The sequence below is a fragment of the Kogia breviceps genome, chromosome 17 (genome assembly GCF_026419965.1).
Source record: "Kogia breviceps isolate mKogBre1 chromosome 17, mKogBre1 haplotype 1, whole genome shotgun sequence".
Lineage (NCBI taxonomy): Eukaryota > Metazoa > Chordata > Mammalia > Artiodactyla > Physeteridae > Kogia > Kogia breviceps.
The window spans coordinates 38,667,561-38,690,412 of record NC_081326.1 but is presented as its reverse complement, the minus strand read 5'-3'; the positions used below and the strand labels follow the sequence as shown (position 1 = coordinate 38,690,412).

The 22,852-nt window shown below is 36.4% G+C and overlaps 1 protein-coding gene across 5 annotated transcripts in view; it reads right to left on the bottom strand.

Annotated features, from left to right (window-relative positions):
* Positions 1-22,852, bottom strand: part of DPY19L4 (dpy-19 like 4) — a 61,054-nt gene that overhangs the window by 5,664 nt on the left and 32,538 nt on the right. For 3 of the 5 annotated variants that reach the window (XM_067017130.1, XM_059042876.2, XM_067017129.1), the window contains 10 exons: positions 21,292-21,426; positions 18,449-18,580; positions 18,249-18,347; positions 17,615-17,688; positions 14,820-14,978; positions 13,783-13,905; positions 8,638-8,758; positions 5,895-5,951; positions 5,092-5,174; positions 2,393-2,525 (listed from right to left, as the gene is read on the bottom strand). In XM_067017130.1, coding sequence (XP_066873231.1) covers positions 2,393-2,525; positions 5,092-5,174; positions 5,895-5,951; positions 8,638-8,758; positions 13,783-13,905; positions 14,820-14,978; positions 17,615-17,688; positions 18,249-18,347; positions 18,449-18,580; positions 21,292-21,426 — 1,116 coding nt within the window. The remainder of the gene's footprint in view (positions 1-2,392; positions 2,526-5,091; positions 5,175-5,894; positions 5,952-8,637; positions 8,759-13,782; positions 13,906-14,819; positions 14,979-17,614; positions 17,689-18,248; positions 18,348-18,448; positions 18,581-21,291; positions 21,427-22,852) is intronic. The other 2 variants (XM_067017127.1, XM_067017128.1) reach the window with 2 other exon arrangements.

Genomic DNA, 22,852 nt, shown 5'->3' with positions numbered 1-22,852 from the left:
AACATACTACTGGGGCCTATAAAAAAACACCTCTATGCAATGGCAATAACATTACTATTAAACTAGAGTGAGGTTTCTCAACCTCAATGCTATTGACATTTTGGGCCAGATAATTCTTTGTCAGGACAGAAAGGAGGCTGTTCTGTACATTGGAGGATGTTTAAGAGTATCCCTGGTCTCTACCCACTAGGTGTCTATAGAACCCCTCCCCTAGCTGTGACAACCAAAAATGTCTCCAGACATTGCCAAATGTCCCCTGGGAGCACCATCTTCCCATGTTTGAGAATCACTGGCCTGTAATCACTGATTATAAAGATTAGTCACATGTTATGAATTATAGACAGTGTCTAATTCAAATGGTATGGTCTCACTTATGGAGTTCAATTTGAATTTTATTTTAACAACAAATTTATTCAGTACTTGCTATGTACTAGACACCATATAGAAAGACCAAGATTTGAAAAAAAAAATGGTTCCTATTCTCACAGCCAAGTCACATAAAACTAAACTCTAAAATGTTTAAATTTAATTAGAACCTAATTAGAACTCTGACCTAATTATAAGTGATTCTGAAATTCTACATTAGGACAAAGACCAATCAAAAGACAACAAAGGCATGTCAGGGTCTGTTGGTTTAAATCCACAAAAAGTAAAGTTTAGGAATATGCAGTAGTATATCTTCTAAGCAACATTACCTTTTCAACTGCAGCAAATACTAATCAGAGGCAGCTGTTATCTCTCACTTCCAGGTAGATCTCCCCATCTCTGACCTCTCCCCTGCTTCAACTGTTCCCTGACCTTAATTAACTCTAAAACAGATCTAAGGTCCACTCCTGGGCTTATGAAAGGTCTTTGATGACTCCCAAATGCCCCTAGGGTAAGTCTAAATTCTTAAGCATGACCTTCCAGGTTCTCCAGAATTTGGCCTTATTTTATTTTCCAGTTTCATGGCCAAACAAATTTCAAGGCTCATGTGACTTTTTTAACCTGGAATCACTGTATTCTTTTTCCAAACAAGTTTCTAGTCATCCTTCAAAGCCCAGATCAAGCAAATGCCCTTTATGAAAACTTGGATTTTTGTAGGCAGAACTGACTGCTCCTGCTTTTGAACTCCTCTCTACTTTCTGTGGTTATATGTGAATGTGTGTGCGCACATACAATTATAATTTAATAGTACATATTAATACTAGCTAACATTTAAAATTTACTGTTTCAGGCATAGTGCATTATCTTATTTAATTCTCACAACTAGGAGGTAAGAACTATTATTACTTCCAGATTCAGAAACTTGCTCAAGGTCACAAAGCTTAAAGTCTAACCTTTGTATTAGAGTCTAACTTCTATATTGCTATACTTCCTCCTTAGCTTAGAGTATACTTAAAAACTATATAGGGCTTCCCCGGTGGCGCAGTGGTTGAGAGTCCGCCTGCCGATGCAGGGGACACAGGTCCATGCCCCGGTCCGGGAAGGTCCCACATGCCGTGGAGCAGCTAGGCCCGTGAGCCATGGCCACTGAGCCTGCGCGTCCGGAGCCTGTGCTCCGCAACGGGAGAGGCCACAGCAGTGAGAGGCCCGCATACCGCAAAAAAAAAAAAAACTATATGAAATTCTCTCCAACTGAAAAACAGAATATTTAGAACTCAGGTTCAGTTGGTCATTACCTTCAGATATGAAGTTACCATTTAAATCCATACCAAACGTTCAAAATAATATATTCTCTGAACAAGAAGCAATTAGATACCATACTAATGTTATACTAAGTTATTAATAACAGCCCATAATGAAAAATAAATCAGTGTTTTATAAGCAATAATAGAATTTTGGCTTGGAAATACAAAGTGCATAAAGACATTAACTGAAAGCCTTCCTTCAATAATTTGATTGAGAACAATGATATTCTCAAAAGAATGCTTCCCTTTATAAAATATTACACATCAGTCCCTTGAAACCTTATGGGAAATGAAATGTTTCTCCTAGAAACATATCCATACTTTCCATAAAACAAAGAACTTCATATTCTGCCTCTCACTGCTGTGGCCTCTCCCGTTGTGGAGCACAGGCTCCGGACGCTCAGGCTCAGCAGCCATGGCTCACGGGCCCAGCCACTCTGCGGCATGTGGGATGTTCCCGGACTGGGGCACGAACCCGTGTCCCCTGCTTTGGCAGGCAGACTCTCAACCACTGCGCCACCAGAGAAGGCCAGAACTTCATATTCTAATGTTGGCCTCTCTTGATTAAATGTATTATACAGCTTTTTTTAAAAACTAAAGCTAATTGACTCTTCTAAAATTGTCTGGATTTTCCTAGCTAACCAGGAACATATGCATCATTACAGAACTATACTAAGGAGTCAAATAAAAATGATCCAAATGTAGAATCTAAAATGCCTTACATTTTCATTTCTCTTGAGAAGATCATCATCATTGTAAAGAGGCAAGCTTGTCACCATCCATCCAGTGCATAATTTAATCACACCCATTAACTGTGGACTTCCTGCAAAAACAGCTGCAACTGGAGCTTGCCTTCTGCAAAGAACCATAAAGATTCACACACTGAAAAGGTAAGTATACTATTTAGATCACTGATTTATATCAATTCTGAAATACCAAGCAACTTAAAATGTATTGCACACTTAAGTTTCAATGTCAGTTTTCATGTCATTTCATTTTTGGATTTATTTTTTTTAAAAAACTGAGCATCTATTATGTGCCAGAAACTGTTCAGAGTGCTAAAGATAAATAAATATTTTAAAAAGAGAGGTGGGAGAACAAGGTCCCTGCTTTCAAGAGGGAGCAGGGGGAGAGTATAAACATATAGGTCAGGTGGTAATAATGCTATTAAAAAATAATGCAGGGTAATGGGAGTGACAATTCAATGCTGATACTGTGAATTCTCAAATTCATCTTTGGCAAATATTAACCACCAGAACCCAACTCCTTCCAGATCCATCTATCCTCCTGCTCCTTCTCTACCTTTACCCATATGTCTATCTCCAGATAACACATAAAGGACTTTTCTACTCTAAATCATAATCTAAAGTCCCAGATAGATGCCACTCACAAGACAGGTCCCAAAGGGCTGCTATTATGTCCTGACTTATTTATTACCTCCCTGTATTCAACATTCAGCATCTACCTACTATCTGTTAGTGATACTGTCAAGCTCTGAAAATAAAGAGACAGCACACAGCCATTGTCCTCAAGGAGCCCCCAGTAATGGGGAAACAAAAATGAAACAGAAAAATCACAACACAGTGACATAAATGTCCAATCATTTGATATAAAAGGTCCAATGTTTAGGCCTCTGCTGTTTTTGAAAATATTGTGGTAAATCACACACATAGATGTGACTTTCTCTTTTGTTAATGACAACACAAGGCTATATAGTCAATGTTCCACAAAGGTAAATGCAATTCACAAAAAAGTATTAATAGGCAGTAGTTAAGGATGATCTAAAAAAATAATTTTTATATATACAAGAGGTGTCATTATAATAACGAGACCTTATAATAAGACCTATTATTCTCATTTCTATATACCTATTCTATAAACCTATTCCTCATTTCTAGAAACATTTTTTGCCTTTTTTCCCCTATTATCCTGGCCTTTTCTGAGAGTGTTTCATTCCTTTTTCAAGTTTTAGTTTCTTCTTCTATGTGTTTAAAATTTTTCATGCTATTTCAGAGTCTCTATCCATAGGGTAGACTGGCTGGAAAAATGGTTACAATGATTTTTTTCTATAGGTATGCTCTTGGAGGAAATGCTGGTCTTTGTCATGTGACTTGTTTTGGCCAATAGGACAACAGCAAACATAATTTGAGCAGAGACTTAAAACATGCTTGACCTTGCGACTTGTCCTCTCTTGCTGCTCTTGGGAACTCTACAACCACCACCTCATGAATGAGCCCAGTCTCACCTGGGCTGGATAATGAGAAGCATGTGGCTAAGTCAACTCCATGACCTCAGCTGACACCTACCCAGTCTAGACATGTGAGAAAGGCCATGCCAGACTATCCAGTCCCAGATGAGCTGGCCCAGACCAGAAGAATCCTACCAATTGCTTCTACTCTGCTGACCACTGAAATGGTGCAAAATAACAAATGTTTATTGTTTGTACACCACTAAGTTTTGTGGTAGTCCACTGTGCAGCAAAAACTGACACAAGCAAATTTTATTATCAGAAATTGCTAGAAGTCTACTTCTATTGCTTATCACAACCAACAACTGATTCTTGCTGTGTTGAACTGTTTCTTCATGTGCTTTGTAACTTTAGAGCTTATCTTCATGAAGCTTTATTTGTGAAATCCTGGGTAGCCTGGGTTGAGGATTATATCAGGCACTCCAGACCATCCCAGAACCACTTTTTATGCTAATCTCTTGATACAGGGTTTCCTGGATTAGACAAGTATAATTTCAAACTACAAACATGTGAATTCAGATGCACTGCTACAAATTCAGAGGAGACACTTTATTTCTGACCAAGAGCTGAAACCAAGGAAGACGTGCTTTCTTATCATCTTTCTCTACCACTTGATGGCTATTTTGTGATAGTCCATCCTTTCACTGATAGTGTAGCCCTTTAAGGGTCCCTTAGTTATATATGTATGTTAGGGGAGGGAACGAGGTATTTCAATTAAAACTCCCAGCTTCTATAGGCTCAAGAGCACATCTCTTGTCATATTAAAATCTGCATGTGTTAAAATTAAAATTAAAAATCTTGTTAACTTTGGTTATCAAGACTAGAAATCCATCACTCATTCACCTCCAACTCCGGTTAAAAGAAGTATCTCTTGACTATCTAAATAAAAGAACATTGGTTCCTTTTTATTCCACACTTCTAGATGTTTAACAGCTAGAGTTTCATATCTAAAACTTACCAATACTATATTTTGATGGAAATGAGTTCAATTAGAAAATTGGAATTGTATGTTTAAATGAAAACTAAATATCCCTAAAAATACAGGGTAAAATCCCTGAGATTTATGAGAAGAACTTGGAAAAGGATTAATTTATTATTTCCCCTGAATCCATTAAATAGCATTCAATGATTATTTAATAGCTTAACAACAGTCTTGGACAGTTCAGTTCTTACTTTATCCAGGTCATAAGTTCCACCGTATCTGGGTCATAAAATTCTTGTAGTTCCATTAATTCTGTCATTAATCTTGGAAAAAACTAAAATACAAAACAAAATCCCCCAAACCTGTGTGTAAGTATTTAGAAAGTTTAAAACTGTTTCAGAGTACTTCCAAACACTAAGAGGCCAACTTATGACAAACAATATTACAACACTGTTCTAACAGAAAATATGGCATGGATTCCTTTACTTCCCTTCAGTTTCTTGCTAGTTCTCTGCCCAAATAATCTACTGTATGGTTAATTCACTGCCTACGCTCAATACATAATTTTATCAACCAAACAATTAATCATCAGTTGTATCTTTTATGCACATGCACACTGAATGAATAAGTAAGCAAACAAATAAATTTTGGATCAAGTCAAATAATTCACTGGTTTACTGGTAATTAATTTCATGTTACATTATGATAAGCCAAAGAGTTTACATTATTTTATAACTATTTAAATTTGGGGATTGCCAAAATACCTTTTACTATTTACTAATAAATACCATTTATTCAGCCACTTCCTTTGGCAATTATAAACTGAATTAATACCAGTATTACACTACAGAAAATTGCATCAGATGGCGTTGTAAAAATGTTTTACCTCTTCTATCATGTTCCTATTGGTAGGAAATCACGTATTATTAAGTATATCACGCTTTATTTTGTTAGAATACTGTTCCAATATAAGTATCCTACACACACATATAAATTTATCACTATCTTATAGATAACAGATATTTTCATCTTATGAAAAATCTAATTTTCTTACCTCTTTCCATAAGCTGAGACCTATTATAGTAGGGACAGCCATACTCAGAATGAGAGCCTAAAATGTTAAAGCAAAAAGGGTTATGGATAAATACATTTTAGAATGTACTATAGAGGTACTAGACACTGACTCTATGACCAATCAAATATTCTTACAGTTATAACAATTTCAGTCAGAGAAACTGGAGTCAGCATGGAACCTAGTTCACAGAGTGAGATGGGTGTAGAATAATAAATTTTATATCAAGCTGGAGACAAAGTGAGAAATACATGTTTGCAATATAAATTTAAGGCAGAACATAAAAAGGGTAATGCACATCACAATATTTCAAATAGTAAGTCAATATTTGACAATTTTTCCAGGAATTTAACTTATGAAGAGCTTACAGAAAAACATTGAACTGCTATGAAAATAGCTAACAACAACAACAACAAAAAAACAATGAATTAACACAGGAAAAATAGCCAATACACATCAATATACTACTATGCTAAGATAAGAATGCATAAATTCCTCTGGAAAAAGACTGGCAAAATACAACATGACTATTATTAGAGATAATTTATCATCTTCCTACCAAAACCTATTCTCTTCTTATTGTCCCATGTCTATTGGTGACCCCACAATCCAGTCACACAAACCCAAAACCTAAGAAACATCTATGATTTCTCCCTATTCTTCACTCTCCCATACTTAATGAGGCACCAAATCTTATTACTCTTCTATTTTTTTCACTTCAGTGTAGTACAGTATTAATTAAATGGGCTTTGGAGCTAGAAGAACCCGGGAGGGAATCATGGTTCTTACACTTACAAGTTATGTGATCTTGGGTGAGTTATTTAACCACTTTATGCCTTAGTTTCTTTGTCTATAAAATACAGATAATAAAACTTAACTAACAGGGTCTTCGTAAGCTTTGAATAGCACGTGAAATGCTTCAAACAGTACCTGACACATAGTGAGCTCTCAAAATAACTGAAGTTTTTATCGTTTCCATTCTCCATGGCCTGTACCTGGGTGACAGCCTCCTGCACCACAGGACACTCAAAGACCTCGATGACCTTACCCTCCTAGATTTCTCCAGTCTCATTTCTTGACCACTCCTACCTCATATTTTATGTGCCAACAAAACTAAATATATGTGCTTTTTCTTTACCTCTGTTTTTATTCCCTTTGAATACATCAAAGGGAATAAAAGGGAATCCCTAAAAAAACTGAATTAGCGCTTCTCTGTTCCAACAGCACCCTATCAACACTTCTTAGCTGTTTTTATGACTGAGAGAGAGAGACTGTAATCCACTTGATTAAACTAATCTCTTTTCTTTTTTTTTTGGCTGCACCAAAGGGCATGCAGGATCTTAGTTCCCCAACCAGTGATCGAACCTGTGACCCCTGAAGTGGAAGTGTGGAGTCCCAACCACTGGACTGCCAGGGAATTCCCCTAATCATGTTTTATTTATCTTTTTATTGCAAGCACATTACACATAGCAGGCACAGTGTAAATGTTGCATTCTCACTGAAAACATACCATAGTTCTAAATCAAACTGAGAAAAATATTATCAAAATTAATTTTTGAAAGCCTCTCATATTGATTCACTTATATTTTTACCTTCTATTTTTTTTTTTTTTTTTTTTTTTTTTTTTTGCGGTACGTGGGCCTCTCACTGTTGTGGCCTCTCCTGTCGCGGAGCACAGGCTCCGGACGCGCAGGCTCAGCGGCCACGGCTCACGGGCCCAGCCGCTCCGCAGCACGTGGGATCCTCCCGGACCGGGGCACGAACCCTCGTCCCCTGCATCGGCAGGCGGACTCCCAACCACTGCGCCACCAGGGAAGCCCTTTACCTTCTATTTTTTAAGTAGTCTGCATTAAAACGCCCTACTTTTTTTTTTTTTTTTTTTTGCGGTACTCGGGCCTCTGTGGCCTCTCCCGCTGCAGAGCACAGGCTCCGGACGCGCAGGCTCAGCAGCCATGGCTCACGCATGGGCCCAGCCGCTCCGCGGCATGTGGGATCTTCAAGACCGAGGCACGAACCGGTGTCCCCTGCAACGGCAGGCGAACTCCCAACCACTGCGCCACCAGGGAAGCCCCACCCTACTTTTATAATCAGAAATTATTAAAAAATGTTTGCCATAGAATCTTTTACTTTTTTCTACCTATAAATCATAATGTGATTTACTCATGCTATTATTTTTTTTTTTTTTGCGGTACACGGGCCTCTCACTGTTGTGGCCCCTCCCGCTGTATTATTTTTTATAAATTTATTATTTTATTTATTTATTTTTGGCTGTGTTGGGTCTTCTTCATTGGTGCATGCAGTCTTTCTCTCACGTGGGCGAGTGGGGGCTACTCTTCGTTGCGGCGTGAGGGCTTCTCATTGCAGTGGCTTCTCCAGTTGCGGAGCATGGGCTCTAGGCGTGCAGGCTTCAGTAGTTGCGGCAGGCGGGCTCAGTAGTTGTGGCTTGTGTGCTTCACTCGTTGTGGCATGTGGGCTCAGTAGTTGTGGCTCATGGGCTCTAGAGTACAGGCTCAGTAGTTGTGGTGCATGGGCTTAGTTGCTCCACAGCATGTGGGATCTTCCTGGACCAGGGCTCGAACCCGTGTCCCCTGCATTGGCAGGAGGATTCTTAACCACTGCACCGCCAGGGAAGCCCTACTCATGCTATTTTAATTGTATTCATGTGGTTCCCATTTATATAATTGAAAGAGAAACAAGAACTTAACACAAAATAACAATGACTCACCAACAATACTGGGTGTACAGTTCGTAATCGAAGCCACTTGAAAAGTGTCATCCAAAGTTCAGGAGAACATACACCAAATGCTGCTAACATGCACACATAAGGAGTCCAGAGGTATTTCAAGCTGGAAAAGACAAAAGGAGTCATACATGAGCTATCCTATAAACATCATTATTATGTGATTTCTCTTTTCTGAGTTCTTTCTAATACTCATGAAAATACCACAATGTTGATGGAGAATGAAAAAGCTTAGCCTCTAATTTTCAGCAACATATTGTTACTCACTTCTTAAATAATCAAGAGACATGTGGGTTACTAAAATGAGGATGAAATAAGACATTAATATAGATGAGGTGTAGTAAAATTGTACTCTTGGAGAGAATATAAACTGTTGTACTTTTTCAGAAGGCAATTTGGCAGAACCTATAAAAATTCTAAATACCCCAAGACAATCCCATTTCTAGTAATCTAGCCTACAGATACATTAGCATAAATGTATAAAGATATACATGTGGGGTTTTAACTGTAGTATGTTGTTTTAATTGCAAAAAAAAAAAAGAAAACTATCCTTCAACAGGTACTGATTAAATAATAAATCCTTATGAAAAACAAAAAAGCAAACTGCAAAATTTTATGTATACTGTTACCCTAGTTTTTTGGTGATTTTTTTTCTAATGTACAGTATAGCCAAAAAATAACTGAAAAGATATTGCTGACAGTTGTGACCTCTGAGGACTGGGATGGAAGGATTTTCATATTTTACTTCATACATATCTATATTATTTGGGTTTGTTACACAATCTGCATTATTACTTTTGAGATTAATTTTTTAAAAACAGGATTGAAAAATTGGGGCCCTTAACTTAAAAAGATTAAAAATCCAGGTGTACAGAAAAATGAACTTGTGCAAATAAAAGGCAGTACGTTATTTTAAAAGTTGTAACTTGTACAGGAAACAAAAGAAACCCATCATCCTAGGTGATGGTAAAAACTGAAGACAGAAGAGGAAGAGTTTAGAAAAGTTTGTGGATGTCATTGCTTCACACAGATTATCAAGGAAAAATAACATCTTAGAAGATAACTTTTGTAGTTAAGACTAAGGAAACAATAAGATCCTTCTAAGATACATTCTTTGATGACAAACTCAAAAGAGACTAGAAGAATATGAGGCCAGAGTGTAAATGTGAACTATTTTGGTTTTATAAAACAGCAAAGCTATGAAATGGGGAAAACGAAGTAACATTCATCTAATAAAAATTTATTGATCATACACTTCAGGGTGACCAAAGTACTAGAGAGGAAAAAAGAAAAACAAGACATGGCTACAGCCCTCAAGGAGGGCTTTATTCAGATGGAATAAAACTGAACACATGGGAAACAATTAGAAAATAAGTATAAAAAAATTTATATAAAGTCTAGGGTGATATGAAAGCAAAAGGACCAATTTGAGAATGTACTTAAGGTTTAAAACAATGAATACTGAATCAGGCTTTGAGAGAAGTAGCTGGATGTATATAGAATACATGTTGCTAAGACAGAGGAGTTGCATTAATTTCCTCTGGTTAACCAGTATCTCCTCCAACCAATAACTTCGCCATTTCAGAAAATACCAAACCTATTTTTCCAGTCAGCCAGAATCAACACTAGAGTCTGGTTTATACCTCCAGGAGGGACTACTCACATTGAATTACATGTATATGACATCCCTTGGAACACAAACTCTGTGCTCTAGACATTGGACCATTGTGCCAATCTACTGATTTCTTCATATACAACCCCTCCTTACCATTTTATTTCAATAGCCAGCTAATTAACATCTCCACTTTTAAATTCTCTTCCAATTCAGCCAAATGCCAGATGAATCCTTTTCAAACGTAACTATGAGAAGACATGTTCTGTTCAAAAATCTTTAGTTTCTCAATACCGACAGAAATAAACGAAAACTCACCCAAATGGTTTTCAGGGCCCTCTAAAATATGGTCTTGACATACCTTTTCAGTTTTTTCTCCTACTACTTCCCTAAATGATTAGAGTTCCAGCCAGAGTTTGCAGAACAATCTCAAGTGTTTCCGTCCCATAATGCACACAAATCTCTCCCTCCTGGTAAAACTGCACCCCTCTCTAGTTGCTGCCTTATCCTCTGATTCCCTTTATAGCCAGACTTCTTGACGTCTACACTCATCTCTCGTTCCTCACCTTCTTTTCTCTCTGATCATATCCTTTAAAAACTCTTCCTTTGGCTTCTGAATTGCAACTCTTCGTAGGATCCCTCCACCACCAACTCCTTATTTAGTTTCCAATTCCCAAATATCTTAGGTTTTGGCCCCTTTACTCCATCTCCACTGCTATTCACTTCTAGATTCTACTATGATACCTTCTTAACTGGTTTATCTTCCTCTAATCTTGTTTTCCTCAAACCTTTCTCAATCATTGCTGCCAGAGAGATTTTCCCTAAAAGAGTAAAGTTGATCATGTCAAATTTCTGCTTAAAACACCTGATCTGTTCCCTGCTTATTTTTCTGGACGTATCTCGCTATTGCCCCCACATTCACCCCATAGTATTGGTTCCCAAAGAATACTTCTTTTCCCCAGATTATTACACACACACACACACACACACACACACACACACACACACACACACCCTCCTCTGGATGACCAGAGCACCCTCTGTATACCTTTCTCATAGTATTTTACTTTGTTCTAGCTCTTGGTTTACTTATCTAGAATAGGAACTCTTTGAAAAGATTCAAAAAGACTAGATTTCATAGCTTTCTAATCCCTACTGCCTACCTGATAGAGTGTCTGGCACCTCCTAGGGGACCACGCAAGTTATCTGCATGAATAGATGATCATGTCTTAGAGGTCTAGTGAGTAAATTAGAGAATTAAGGACCAATGATAGAATAATGCAGATTACATGTTCAAAAAAGGGATCTTGAACTTAAAACGGCAGATCCAACAATGAAGAATGGTAGGAATAACAAAAAGTTCTTTTTCAGAGAGAAATAAAACCGAGGAAGGAGGGGAAGGAGGGGAAAAATGTAAACCATGTTCCAAAAGTCCAGTACAAGGCAACAAGATGAGAATCAAACCCTGAATCACTTAAAATATTCATGGATTAATACACTTCTTCATCCTATTTAGGCACTATGGATTGCTAACTATTAGAGTGAACCTTATTCTCACTTCAAGTTTCCATTAAGAGATACCCCCTAGTCATGGGTTTGGCAGTCTGATAAAGTCTGTGGACCCCTTATAAGAAAACATTTCTAAATGCATAAAATACATGGGCTTAGAAAGGAAACCAATTATACTGAAATACTGATATCAAATAATAAAATTTGTATTTGTAATACAGCAATATTTGTACTTGTTTATTAATACATTAAATGCAGGTGTAATAATTACTATAATTTTGAAGTAGTGATGTATATAAACAATATTCAAGATACCTGTAAAAAACCGATACAATGAGAAAATATGCTTTCTGTTGGTGAAAGCACCATGGGTACTGCTAAAATGACTGTGATTCTGTATCTGTATTCATAATTAAAGGAAACTTAAATCTTACACTATATCAATATTCTTCACCTCTCCCTGCTTTTATTCCCTTCCCTATACTTCAGAACCCTAACTGCTCCTCCTCGTGGCAGCAATTTATCTGATTTGTGAGTGTGAGGTGACAAACAGTTGAGCATACTCAACGAACACTTATAGGCTTTTACATTTTGGATCTTCCTTTTGCAGCATGGCTGTATATAGGTGAAGCAGGCTTACCAAGGCTCTGACCATTCAAGAGGGAAGGCCTGAAATTTAAGGACTATACTCAGTTTGGGGTGGAAGATATTCGAAGGCCTTTTGGTCACACATGAAAAAGCGTTCTCCAATGCAACTTTTATCAGAATCAGAATCATTCAGATGACCAAAATACATTTCTCATATATATTTGGTTTTTGACCATGGGTTTCTGGCTCACACAACTCCCAAAACCCTTGGAATTTCCTAAGTGCTGAGAGCTTAAATGTATCTTTTGTGTGAATGAGGTGACTTTTGGAAAGCAGCTAAGGATGGGGACTGGTTGCCAGTAGAGTCAATCAGGTGATGAGAGTGTTGGAACTTTCAGTCCTACCCCACAGACCTCTGGGGAGGGGAGAGGCTGGAGGCTGAGTTCAATCACCAATGGCCAATGATTTAATCAATCGTGCCTATGTAATGAAGCCTCCATAAAAACCCAAAAGTACAGGGTTCATTCAGAGAGCTTCCCGGTTGGTGAACATGTAGGGATTTCTCTCTCCTGGAGAGAGCACGGGAGCTCCAGCCCTTTCCCCATACCTTGCCCTATGAACCTCTTCCATATGGCTGTCCCTGATTTATATCCTTTGATAATAAACCAGTAATCTAGTAAGTAAAATGTTTCTCTGAGTTCTGTGAGCTGCTCTACCAAATTACTCAAACCTGAGGAGGGGGTCTTGGGAACCTCTGATCTATAGCCAGGTCACCAGAAACACGGGTGACAACCTGGACTTGCAACTGGTGTCTGAAGAGGTAGCAGGGGAGTCTTGTTGGACTGAACCCAAGCCTGTGGATTCTGATGGTACTTCTGGCAGACAGTCAAAATTGAGTTCAACTGTAGGATACCCAGCTGGTGTCCAGAGAATTGTTTGTTGGTATGAAGAAACCTCCTCCCCACTTTGAAATTGGGTGCTCAGAACCATTTTATACTCCTATGTCTTATTTCTCATCTGAGTCAAACTTCAAAGAAAAGGGTATGTTGAACCCTCACCCTCATAACACCATTTACCTCTCCTTCGCTTATCAAAGTTATAATTTTATTTTAGTGTGGTTAGCATCTGTCACCTTCATTAGACCGTAAGTCACATAAGGTTAGAGATTCTTGTCCACCACTGTACCCCCAGCACCTAGCACAATGCCTGGCCCTTGGAAAACATTCAATAGTTTTTGAAGAAATAAATTAATAAGTAAATATCGGTTCATTGTACTATAAACACCTCTCTAAACTCCAGTTAGATTAAGGTTTTTTTGAGTTTTTACAGTGTTTTATAAATGTGTTCTTGAAAGTATCCACTAACTACCATTAGGGAAGGACAATTCTTTGCAAAAACAAATGGCTCAAATATACACTTACCCTTCTATAATCATTGCAAGAGAGCCCAATAAAATAGTGTGAATCACGTGATAAATTATTTCTGGCCTTTCTCCAATTTGTCCATCTTCAAGCGTAATAGTTTCTTTCAGGGACTTACCACTACTGAAAGAAATGTGTTTTTTACTACTTTGAAAATATTTATTTGAAAAATCAAAGATCTTTAATATCTTCATTAAAAATATATAGGTAGTTCTTAAAATTTGAAAGTATATTCTGCTGGTCAAATACCTAACTTACGTATCTCCAAGTCTTCGAAAATGACTTTTGAAGCTTGAAGACAACAGCTTCAATAAAGACTAAACATGAAAGTTCAGAAAATATAATAAAATAGATACATAGGTTCCTTTTCCAAGATGAGTTATCACTAAACTAGTGATTGCTAAATCAATATAATAATAATTTGAATTACTAAGTTCTCAAAATTAAGTTACTACACACAGCCTCCTTTCAAGCTTGATAAAAATATTTTTAAATAGTCAAAACTTTATAATTTAAAATCACTTATACTACTAGTTTCATGTAAGTAGAAAAAATTATGCTTACAGTAAGTAAAAAATCTGAGTAAATTAGTGAATGAGTCTGTAAAAGTTTAACTGATTATTTAAATATTATTCCTGCATTAAAAATGGACATTACAGGGACTTCCCTGGTGGTCCAGTGGGTAAGACTCCACACTCCCAATGTTGGAGGGCTGGATTCGATCCCTGCTCGGGGAACTAGATCCCGCATGCATGCCGCAACTAAGAAGTCCGCATGCAGCAACTAAAGATTCCATGTGCCGCAACTAAAACCCGGCACTGCCTAAATAAATAAATATGGATATTACATATTTAGATGTATAAGCTTAAATTTAAATTTTATCTAGTTAACTTATAATGATATTTTACACACTGATAAAGAAGGAATTCAATTAGAAACTCTAAAACACACAAATATTGGAAGGATATTAAAAATAAGTTTTATATATTTCCATAATTTATTAGTTAGTAATATGATTGGTTCTCCTAGGTACTTACTTAATTCTCCTAAAAATAACTTGAATCACAGAAAAAAAACAAGTAATTAACACTAAAATATAGAAAGGTAATAAAGAAGACTGTGTCAATCGCAAAAAAAATTCTTGAGATGGTGCCTGAAGGGATTCTTGACATAGGAGCCAATTCATTGTAAAATTCCTACAGAAAACAAAAGCATGATATTAAAATCACGGATGTTTTACAGTACTGAACTTAAAATTATTTTTTTCATCTCAGTAAAAACTAAGACAAAACTAAACGCATTTCCTAAATCCATTAACAACAGCAAGGTCATACCCTTTATAAATGAAAACAATAGCATTAGTAACCCTCCTCAACAAACTGCCCTAATAAATTTAAAACTACTACTTTTTTATGATCCAGCAATGTGACCATCTCTAGAACCCAATACAGTTTTAGGGGAGTTTTACTATCTATTTTTACCTGGAAGATAACAAAAAAATTCAACTGTCTAACCTCTAACAGCACTGTCCAGTATGAGAACCACTGGCTACATGTAGCTAATAGCACATGAAATGTGGCCAGTGCAAATGGAGATAGTCTTTAAGCACAAAATACACCCTGGACTTCAAAGATAAAAAAAGCATGAAAAAAGGAATTTAAAAAATACAAAATATATCTCAATAATTTTATATTGTTTACACATTAAAATAATATTTTTAATATACTGAATTAAATAAAGTACGTTATTGAAATTAAATTCACTTGTTTCTTTTTACTTTTTTAAATGCAACTACTAGAAAATTATGTATGCAACTAATGTCATATTGTTATTGGACAGCCCTGTTTTATATTGATAAATGTAACTCGACTAGGACCCATTTTAAAAAGAGGTATCTAATTATTAAGACAGAAATCATAAAATTTGAAATGTAAGTTTTTTGAGCTATAAGAGTCAAGATAAACTTTTTTTTTAACCCACACTAAATATAATCAACAAGCCTCCTAGTTATATGTAGATTTATCTGCATTCTCACTCCCAATCCATCTTCAACCTCCATTTAATCCTCAAATTCCTAGCCCTGGGGGAGGAGGTAAGCGAGGGAATGATGTTCAGGAGTGCTCACAGATGGATTGAGAATGCTTCACAAATCACTGGGTTTAAACTAAAAGGTTAAAGTTTCACAATGTGCCAAACAGCTATACAACTGTAACAAAGAGGCTGCCATCAAAATATTTTGTACCTAGGACGAAAGCACTTTAAAAAAAAATCTGCCTACTAAAGTAACTAATTCTATAAGGTCTAATTCAAATTCCAATTTAATGATATTCTTTCCATAACCCCAGTCTCAATCCTTCCTTCCCCATATTCCCATGGCACTTTAATTATCCCTTTATTACAGTGCTTAATGCAATCTGCTATGCGTTACATTGTAGTCATTTTTGTATTCCCCAGAGTACCTGGCCCAGTATCTTTCACATTAAATAAATACTTATTAACACTTCTTTACTGATTCTTAAAAGTCCATCTCAACAGAAATGTCTCCTGAAACTCTGGTGAATTACAAATCCTGATATCCAATTGGCACATTTGCGCATAAGGCACTTATTATTTATACCACCCCCATGCCATTGATTGTATAAAAACTATCTAATGAGCCGGCAATATTCTTAAGGACAAGATTAATAAGCCTTAATCTTAAAATACCCAGTATATTACTTTGTGAAGCCTATTACCTGACATGAGGAACAAAGGCGCACTATATAACATCGACTAAGAAACACTGGACAAAAGCAGACCTTAATGCTAGGCTTATTCTAGAGTCTTCCAAGGTTAAAGAGGAAGTCAGTGAAAAGGCCAGTCAATTATGGAGGTCTGCAACCAACTTTTACTAGTTGCCTGCTGAGTGTCAGGCCTACAAATACACCTGAAAAAGACATGGTCCCACCTTTATGAAGCACATGGCCTCTTAAAGGATCCTTTTACCTTACTAGATAGCCATATACGATTTACACTTCAGAAGACTTCTCCAGTGTTTAAGCCATGTCAAACACTTGGTTAACTGATATATCACAACAAAAAATTTCATTCACAGTATCTAAAATCCCATGTAATCCCAGCAAACGATTATAAGATTCTACGGTCTACTATATGAACTAGAGATATGTATAGGTAAATACATATTTTCTGTTATACAAATAGACTTTATCAGTACATAAAATCATTTATTTCATTTTAGATTTTAAAAATGCATTTAAACAACAAACAAAAGGTACAACACTATTTTTGAACCTAAAAAGTCAGCTTCTGGTCCAATTCACTATTATGACCAAAGATAAGATTCTTTGCTATGAAATAAATATCTTACTGACCACCCCATTTTTAATGCCTATGCCCTTTTTTTTTTTAAAGTATAGATTTGGAGTATATCATGAGTTGTTTTTTTTTTAATTGAACTATAGTTGATTTACACCCATACTCTTTGTAATATAACATTTTGCTGGTTAGTGGTTAAAATTTCCTTGGTTCTTTATTCATTTTAAATCTTTAATTTATTCTGACCTTAGATTGTTATCATTCCTCATCAAGGAAAGCAGCCTCAACATACTGTGATGCTATTGAGGTTTAAGTATATCTAATTTTAAAAGATCTAAATGAGATTCTTTTTTAAATGAGAAAAATATTAATGTCTTATTTCTTCTAGATATTGTAATATCCCAAATTATTTTCTAAGTGGTATGTAATTAGATGTATACTCCCTCCTTTGATTATTTTTGCTCTTTATCTTCTAAGTGGTATAGAGTTAGATAAACTTACATAATCTAAAACTTACTTAGTCATATTTAGTCCAAATTTTACTTCAAGGAATTTCAGCATATGTCCATTTTCTTTGTGTGGGACAAACATCTGAAGGAGAAAAACACTAGTTACAACAAAGAACTATTAGCTAAGTTTATAGCAATATGCTTTAGTCCAATACTAGAACTAGAAAACACAGCAAAACTACAAAACAAAAAATATGAATTAAAAATACATGATGTAACTATGAAGCAAGGAGATTTACTGGCATAGTCAATCACATTACCTTATAGTTAAGCATAAAACTATAATGGGGTAGTAAGAAGATTTTAACCTTATCCCACCTGGCTTAAATAACTTACCCACTCTTTTGAATGTCTTTTACTCAACTGAATTTATTCCATATATTACTTAGTGTTAATTGGGTAATGATGACATTTTAAATTAAATGAAAAATAAAGTGTAATTTTTTTAAAGTATTTCTATAGGAAAGACTCAAAATCCTATTTTCTCACCTAATATGCTAGGTATGATTATTGTTCAACTAAAAATGTTACTGTACAAACTCTATTACTTTGCTATCCCATTATTCTCATTAAAATTTAGCTCAGTATATTTCATTATTCAATTTGCTCTACCACATGAATCTCAAACACAGAGTTACTTACTTTCATTATAATATTCAATGTCACTGTCAGAGTACACACCAAGTAAAAATTAATTACTTTCATTATTTTAGCCACGAAAGTTCCTTTCTTCACATTCAGCTATGCAGGGAAGAAAAGTATATGAACAAAGAAGTGAGGTTTAAAAAAATTAACAATTTAAAAATTCACCCCAAGAATGATAAAAAGGCAATTCTAATTACCTGAAGGCACTTAGCAAGCATTAAGGCTATTACAAAACTTAATAAAGGAGATACCAATAAAGCTGAATTCTCAAACTGCAGTAAATATCCCAGAAAGAGAGAAAATATATAGATTCTATAAACTTCATGAACCTGTTGGGACAAAAATAAAATGAGAATAAAATGAATTTTATTGTACATCTTTTCATTAGATAAGATTTGACTACAATTATAAAGTAAATGCTCTACTATAATTTTGGACAGTATTATATTTACAACCATTCAATTCGTAGTTTTAATGCCATGGGGTGTAACTAATTTATCACCTCCTTTTTAGAAACTCTCCACAAAGTAAAAAGCTTCGAAACCATGGATGTCTAAATCAGACTGGAAAAACCTTCTTCAATTCCAGGCTCTGACTTAATTTCACTTGGTTTGTCTTGTCCATATGTGCAACATCAGGCTGCATAAATCAAAAATCATAACCGTGGGTTTCCCTGATGGTGCAGTGATTGAGAATCCGCCTGCAGATGCAGGGGACGCGGGTTCGTGCCCCGGTCCGGGAAGATCCCACATGCCGCAGAGCGGCTGGGCCCGTGAGCCATGGCCGCTGAGCCTGCGCGTCCGGAGCCTGTGCTCCACAACGGGAGAGGCCTCAGCAGTAAGAGGCCCGCGTACCACAAAAAAAGAAAAAAAACATAACCGTTAGCAGCAGTTCCCAAAACCTACCCGGTGAAAATATACTCCCATGAAATGTAGCACCAGAGAAAAGTATTTTGCACTTGGTCCATTTAACAATGACAATAAGAAAGTTAAATTCAATTTCCTAATAGAAGATCTCCCAGGAAAGTTAGGTCTTACTGTATTTCTTTTCTAAAATTCAATAGTATAATAATTTAATCTACCATAAAATAAATTCCTTTTAGAAAGGGGAGAACTAAGACAAAATATAGACACTAATTGGGGGGGAGGGGGAGGAATCAAAAGGCAGAGTGTTAAAAGTTAAAAAAAAAAACAAACCAGAAAACCAAAAGAAAAAAATTCCTAAAAGGCCAGAGCCATTTTTTTAAAAAGATACCTCACTGTCGGGAGGCTGAAGCAATGACAGGGGAGGGCATTATGGGATCTTCTGGGCGCTGGGAATGTTCTATTTTTTTCATTTTGGCTGCTGGTTCTCTTAGCTCCAAACCTATCCCGCTATCCCGGCTCCGTAATGCTGGGGCCGGCTTCTTCAGTCTACATTTCTGCTTTTTCATTTGGCTCCCTATTAATCTCTGCCAATCCATGCTAGCGAGAGGTAAGGTGGGAGGAGAGAGCAGGGGCGTGTTCCTTACTGCAGCCTGCACTTCCTGGGAGGATCACCTCAGCAATGCTGCTTCACTCCAACAGAGTAATTCCTTCCTGTTAAGGCAGCTGGATGCAGCTGCAGTTTCCCTAACACTTGAAGAACGAGCTTTATCACATCTTCTTACCCCAGAGATGGCAGAATCAGCAGGCCAGAGTACCATTCTCAGAAGTCTGGGTCCCATTTCCACAGAGCCCTTCTTCCCAGTTCAGAGATACCAGCAAAGCTGAGGAGTGGCCCTTCCTCAGAAGTCTGTTTCAGCTCCATAGGGTTCCCTCCTCTAAGCTTCTACATTTTAATAATTCCAAATTCTTCCTTTCAGCCCTCAGCTCTAGGGGTGGTAGCTGCTTCCTGAAGTTGCTACCTCTATAATACTTTCAGGTACTTACTACCTTTTCATTTAACAAGTTAACAACTTTATACTTGGTTAATGAGTGTTTATATTAAATTCTCTCTATTGAAATAACCTAAATGTTGGTACTCATCAGAATTCTGGACCATCTGAAGAAAAGGAAGAGGAGAGAAGATTCCCAAATTTCTGGCTTAGACAACATATTAAGTACTTAATACATGTTTATAAATAAAGAAAAAAAGGTAAGAGAGGGCAAAAGAGAAAAAGATAAAGAAACAAAGGAACAAAACGTTTATGGGAACCTTTACTGCTGACTGAAGTATAAATTGATATAACCATTCTGGGGAAAGGCTTGATATCTTTAGTTAGATTGAATATGTACACATCCTTTGACTTGTAATTCCACTATGAATTTGACTTGTAATTCCACTATATAGTGTAGAAAAATCTTGCACTTCTGTGCCAGGTGACATGTATAAAAATGGTTATAGCAGCATTGGTCATATGAACAATAAACTGGGAAAAACCTAAAAATGTTCATCAGCAATAGAATACATCAATAAATAAAAATGAATGAAATATACTCTGTACATCACCAGGGATGAATCTCAGAAGCAAATCAGGCAAAAGTAAACAATACATTATTTGACAACATAGTTTTAGGAATACATAGATAGGTGGTAAAAAAACATAAAGAAAAAGAAGGATTAACAAAATTCAGGACAGTTAGCCTCTGATGGGGAGGGAGCAGGATGTGACTGAGAAAAAGGGGCTTCTAGTATTCATATGTTCCATATCTTGGCCTGGGTGTTCAAATACTCATATTTTTTCTATACACTGTATATACAGCATACATATGCTCTTTTGTACATTCCTATATTTCACCTTTTTCTTTTTTTAAAGAGACAGAAAGGGAAGATGGAGAAATGACTAGAAACAGAGAGGAAGCACAGGGGTGACTGGTTAAGCAGACCATGTTTAAGGGAATTTCAAAGTGCTTTAAAAGGACTAGGGGAGAATGAGTTTAGCTACCCTTTTGAGTAGAAGTATAAATCAGAACCTATTAAAACATTTCAAATTAAGCTTAAAAGCTAAATGGTTTTATACAACCCGATAAAGACATTTATTCTCTAGATTTAAAATCATAATTTTGAAATGCCATAATACCTTGTCACTTTGCTCCAGTGAAAAACTGTCTAGCAAGAATAGAGATATTGCTTGAAGAAACAAGAGATAGTGGCTGTACTCCCACATCATCATAAATGTGTAAGTTGAAGCACTCATCAACAAGTAGCAAAACCTCTAGGGAAAACAAAGAAAGAAACTAAATATCAACAGCTTCATTACTATAAAAATCTATGAGGTTGTTACCTCAAATTTTGCAGCTCTGTTACTGGTTCCACTTTAAGGCTATACAATTTTTGAAACTTTGTTTTTAAATCACATAATTATTAAATCCTTATATAAACAATAAGATCTTAAATCAAGCACTCTAGAGAGAAATCAACCACTTGCCCTTCAATGTTCAACATTATACTGAGAACTTCAGGAAGACAAAGAAAAAAGAAAATTCAGTACAATTTTCTTTCACCCCAAAAGAGATAAAGGAATAAATATTTTTAAATGGTGGCTTTTACTAGACTTGACTGCTGGGCTTTAGTTACAGTGGAAGTAACTCCTTTCACTCTGTAATATTTTCACTTCCCTGGTGCTTCATATTTTCCTAAGAGCTTCCATGTGATTAGTCTACTTATGTCTCAGTCCATTCCACACCCCATGGAAAAAAGTCCATTTCTTTTTTCATTTTCTTTCAGCACAGTGTGGCCTTACCTTTTCCCAAAGTTTATACTGTCAACCATATAAAACTCTCAGCTGTTTTCATCTGCTAAAGTACTAAACACAAGGATTTCACTGCCCTTGCCTGAAATACGCCTGGCTAAAATCTATTCTGTTCTTTCAAATGTCATCTCCCAAGTGATCCCTTAGTGAGAAACCAAGTCTTAGCATATTTCTAGCAACAGTCTCAACTTCTTCTAGGGACCTACCTTTTTATTCCTAATTCCTCCATCAGCCACAGTGTCAAAACAATTGGTTCTGATAAGAACAATGAAAGGACAATAAGAGTCAAGTCAAGAAACCTAAGATAAGAACTGTGTTCTCTAAAACTAAATCTTTCAGACTCAGCTGACTATGCTCAGTGATAAATTCCAGAGTCAGAGATACCTCAGACCATCAGCAGATGTAAGAATTTTTCAGCATCCTGAATAAGATTAAGACCAGATAACAAAATGTAAGAGATGGAAAAATTCCATCAGTTGATCAGATATCAAGGGCAAGGTCCAGAAGGGCTCAGCACTAATAGAATACATAAGCTTCTGCTCTATCACCATAGCTGTTAGAGAAAGTGTTCTGGAAATCTTCTAATGTGGAACAACAGAACTGTAATAACCAGGCCTAAAACCATTATCCTCAGAAAAACCAGCTCCAGAAATCAATGAAGCGTCAGATCTAGATTCAGCTTAAGTAACCTACTGGCCACTTGAGAGATTACTTTGGGGATGCTAGCAAAAAGCTACAGTATAATGAAACAAATTGCCAATTCCAAAGGTTTATTCTCAAACTACTCTAAGAACATGCAGTGAAAATATGATAGAGGGAATTCCCTGGTGGCCCAGTGGTTAGGACTCAACGCTTTCACTGGCAGGGCCAGGCTGGACCCCTGATCAGG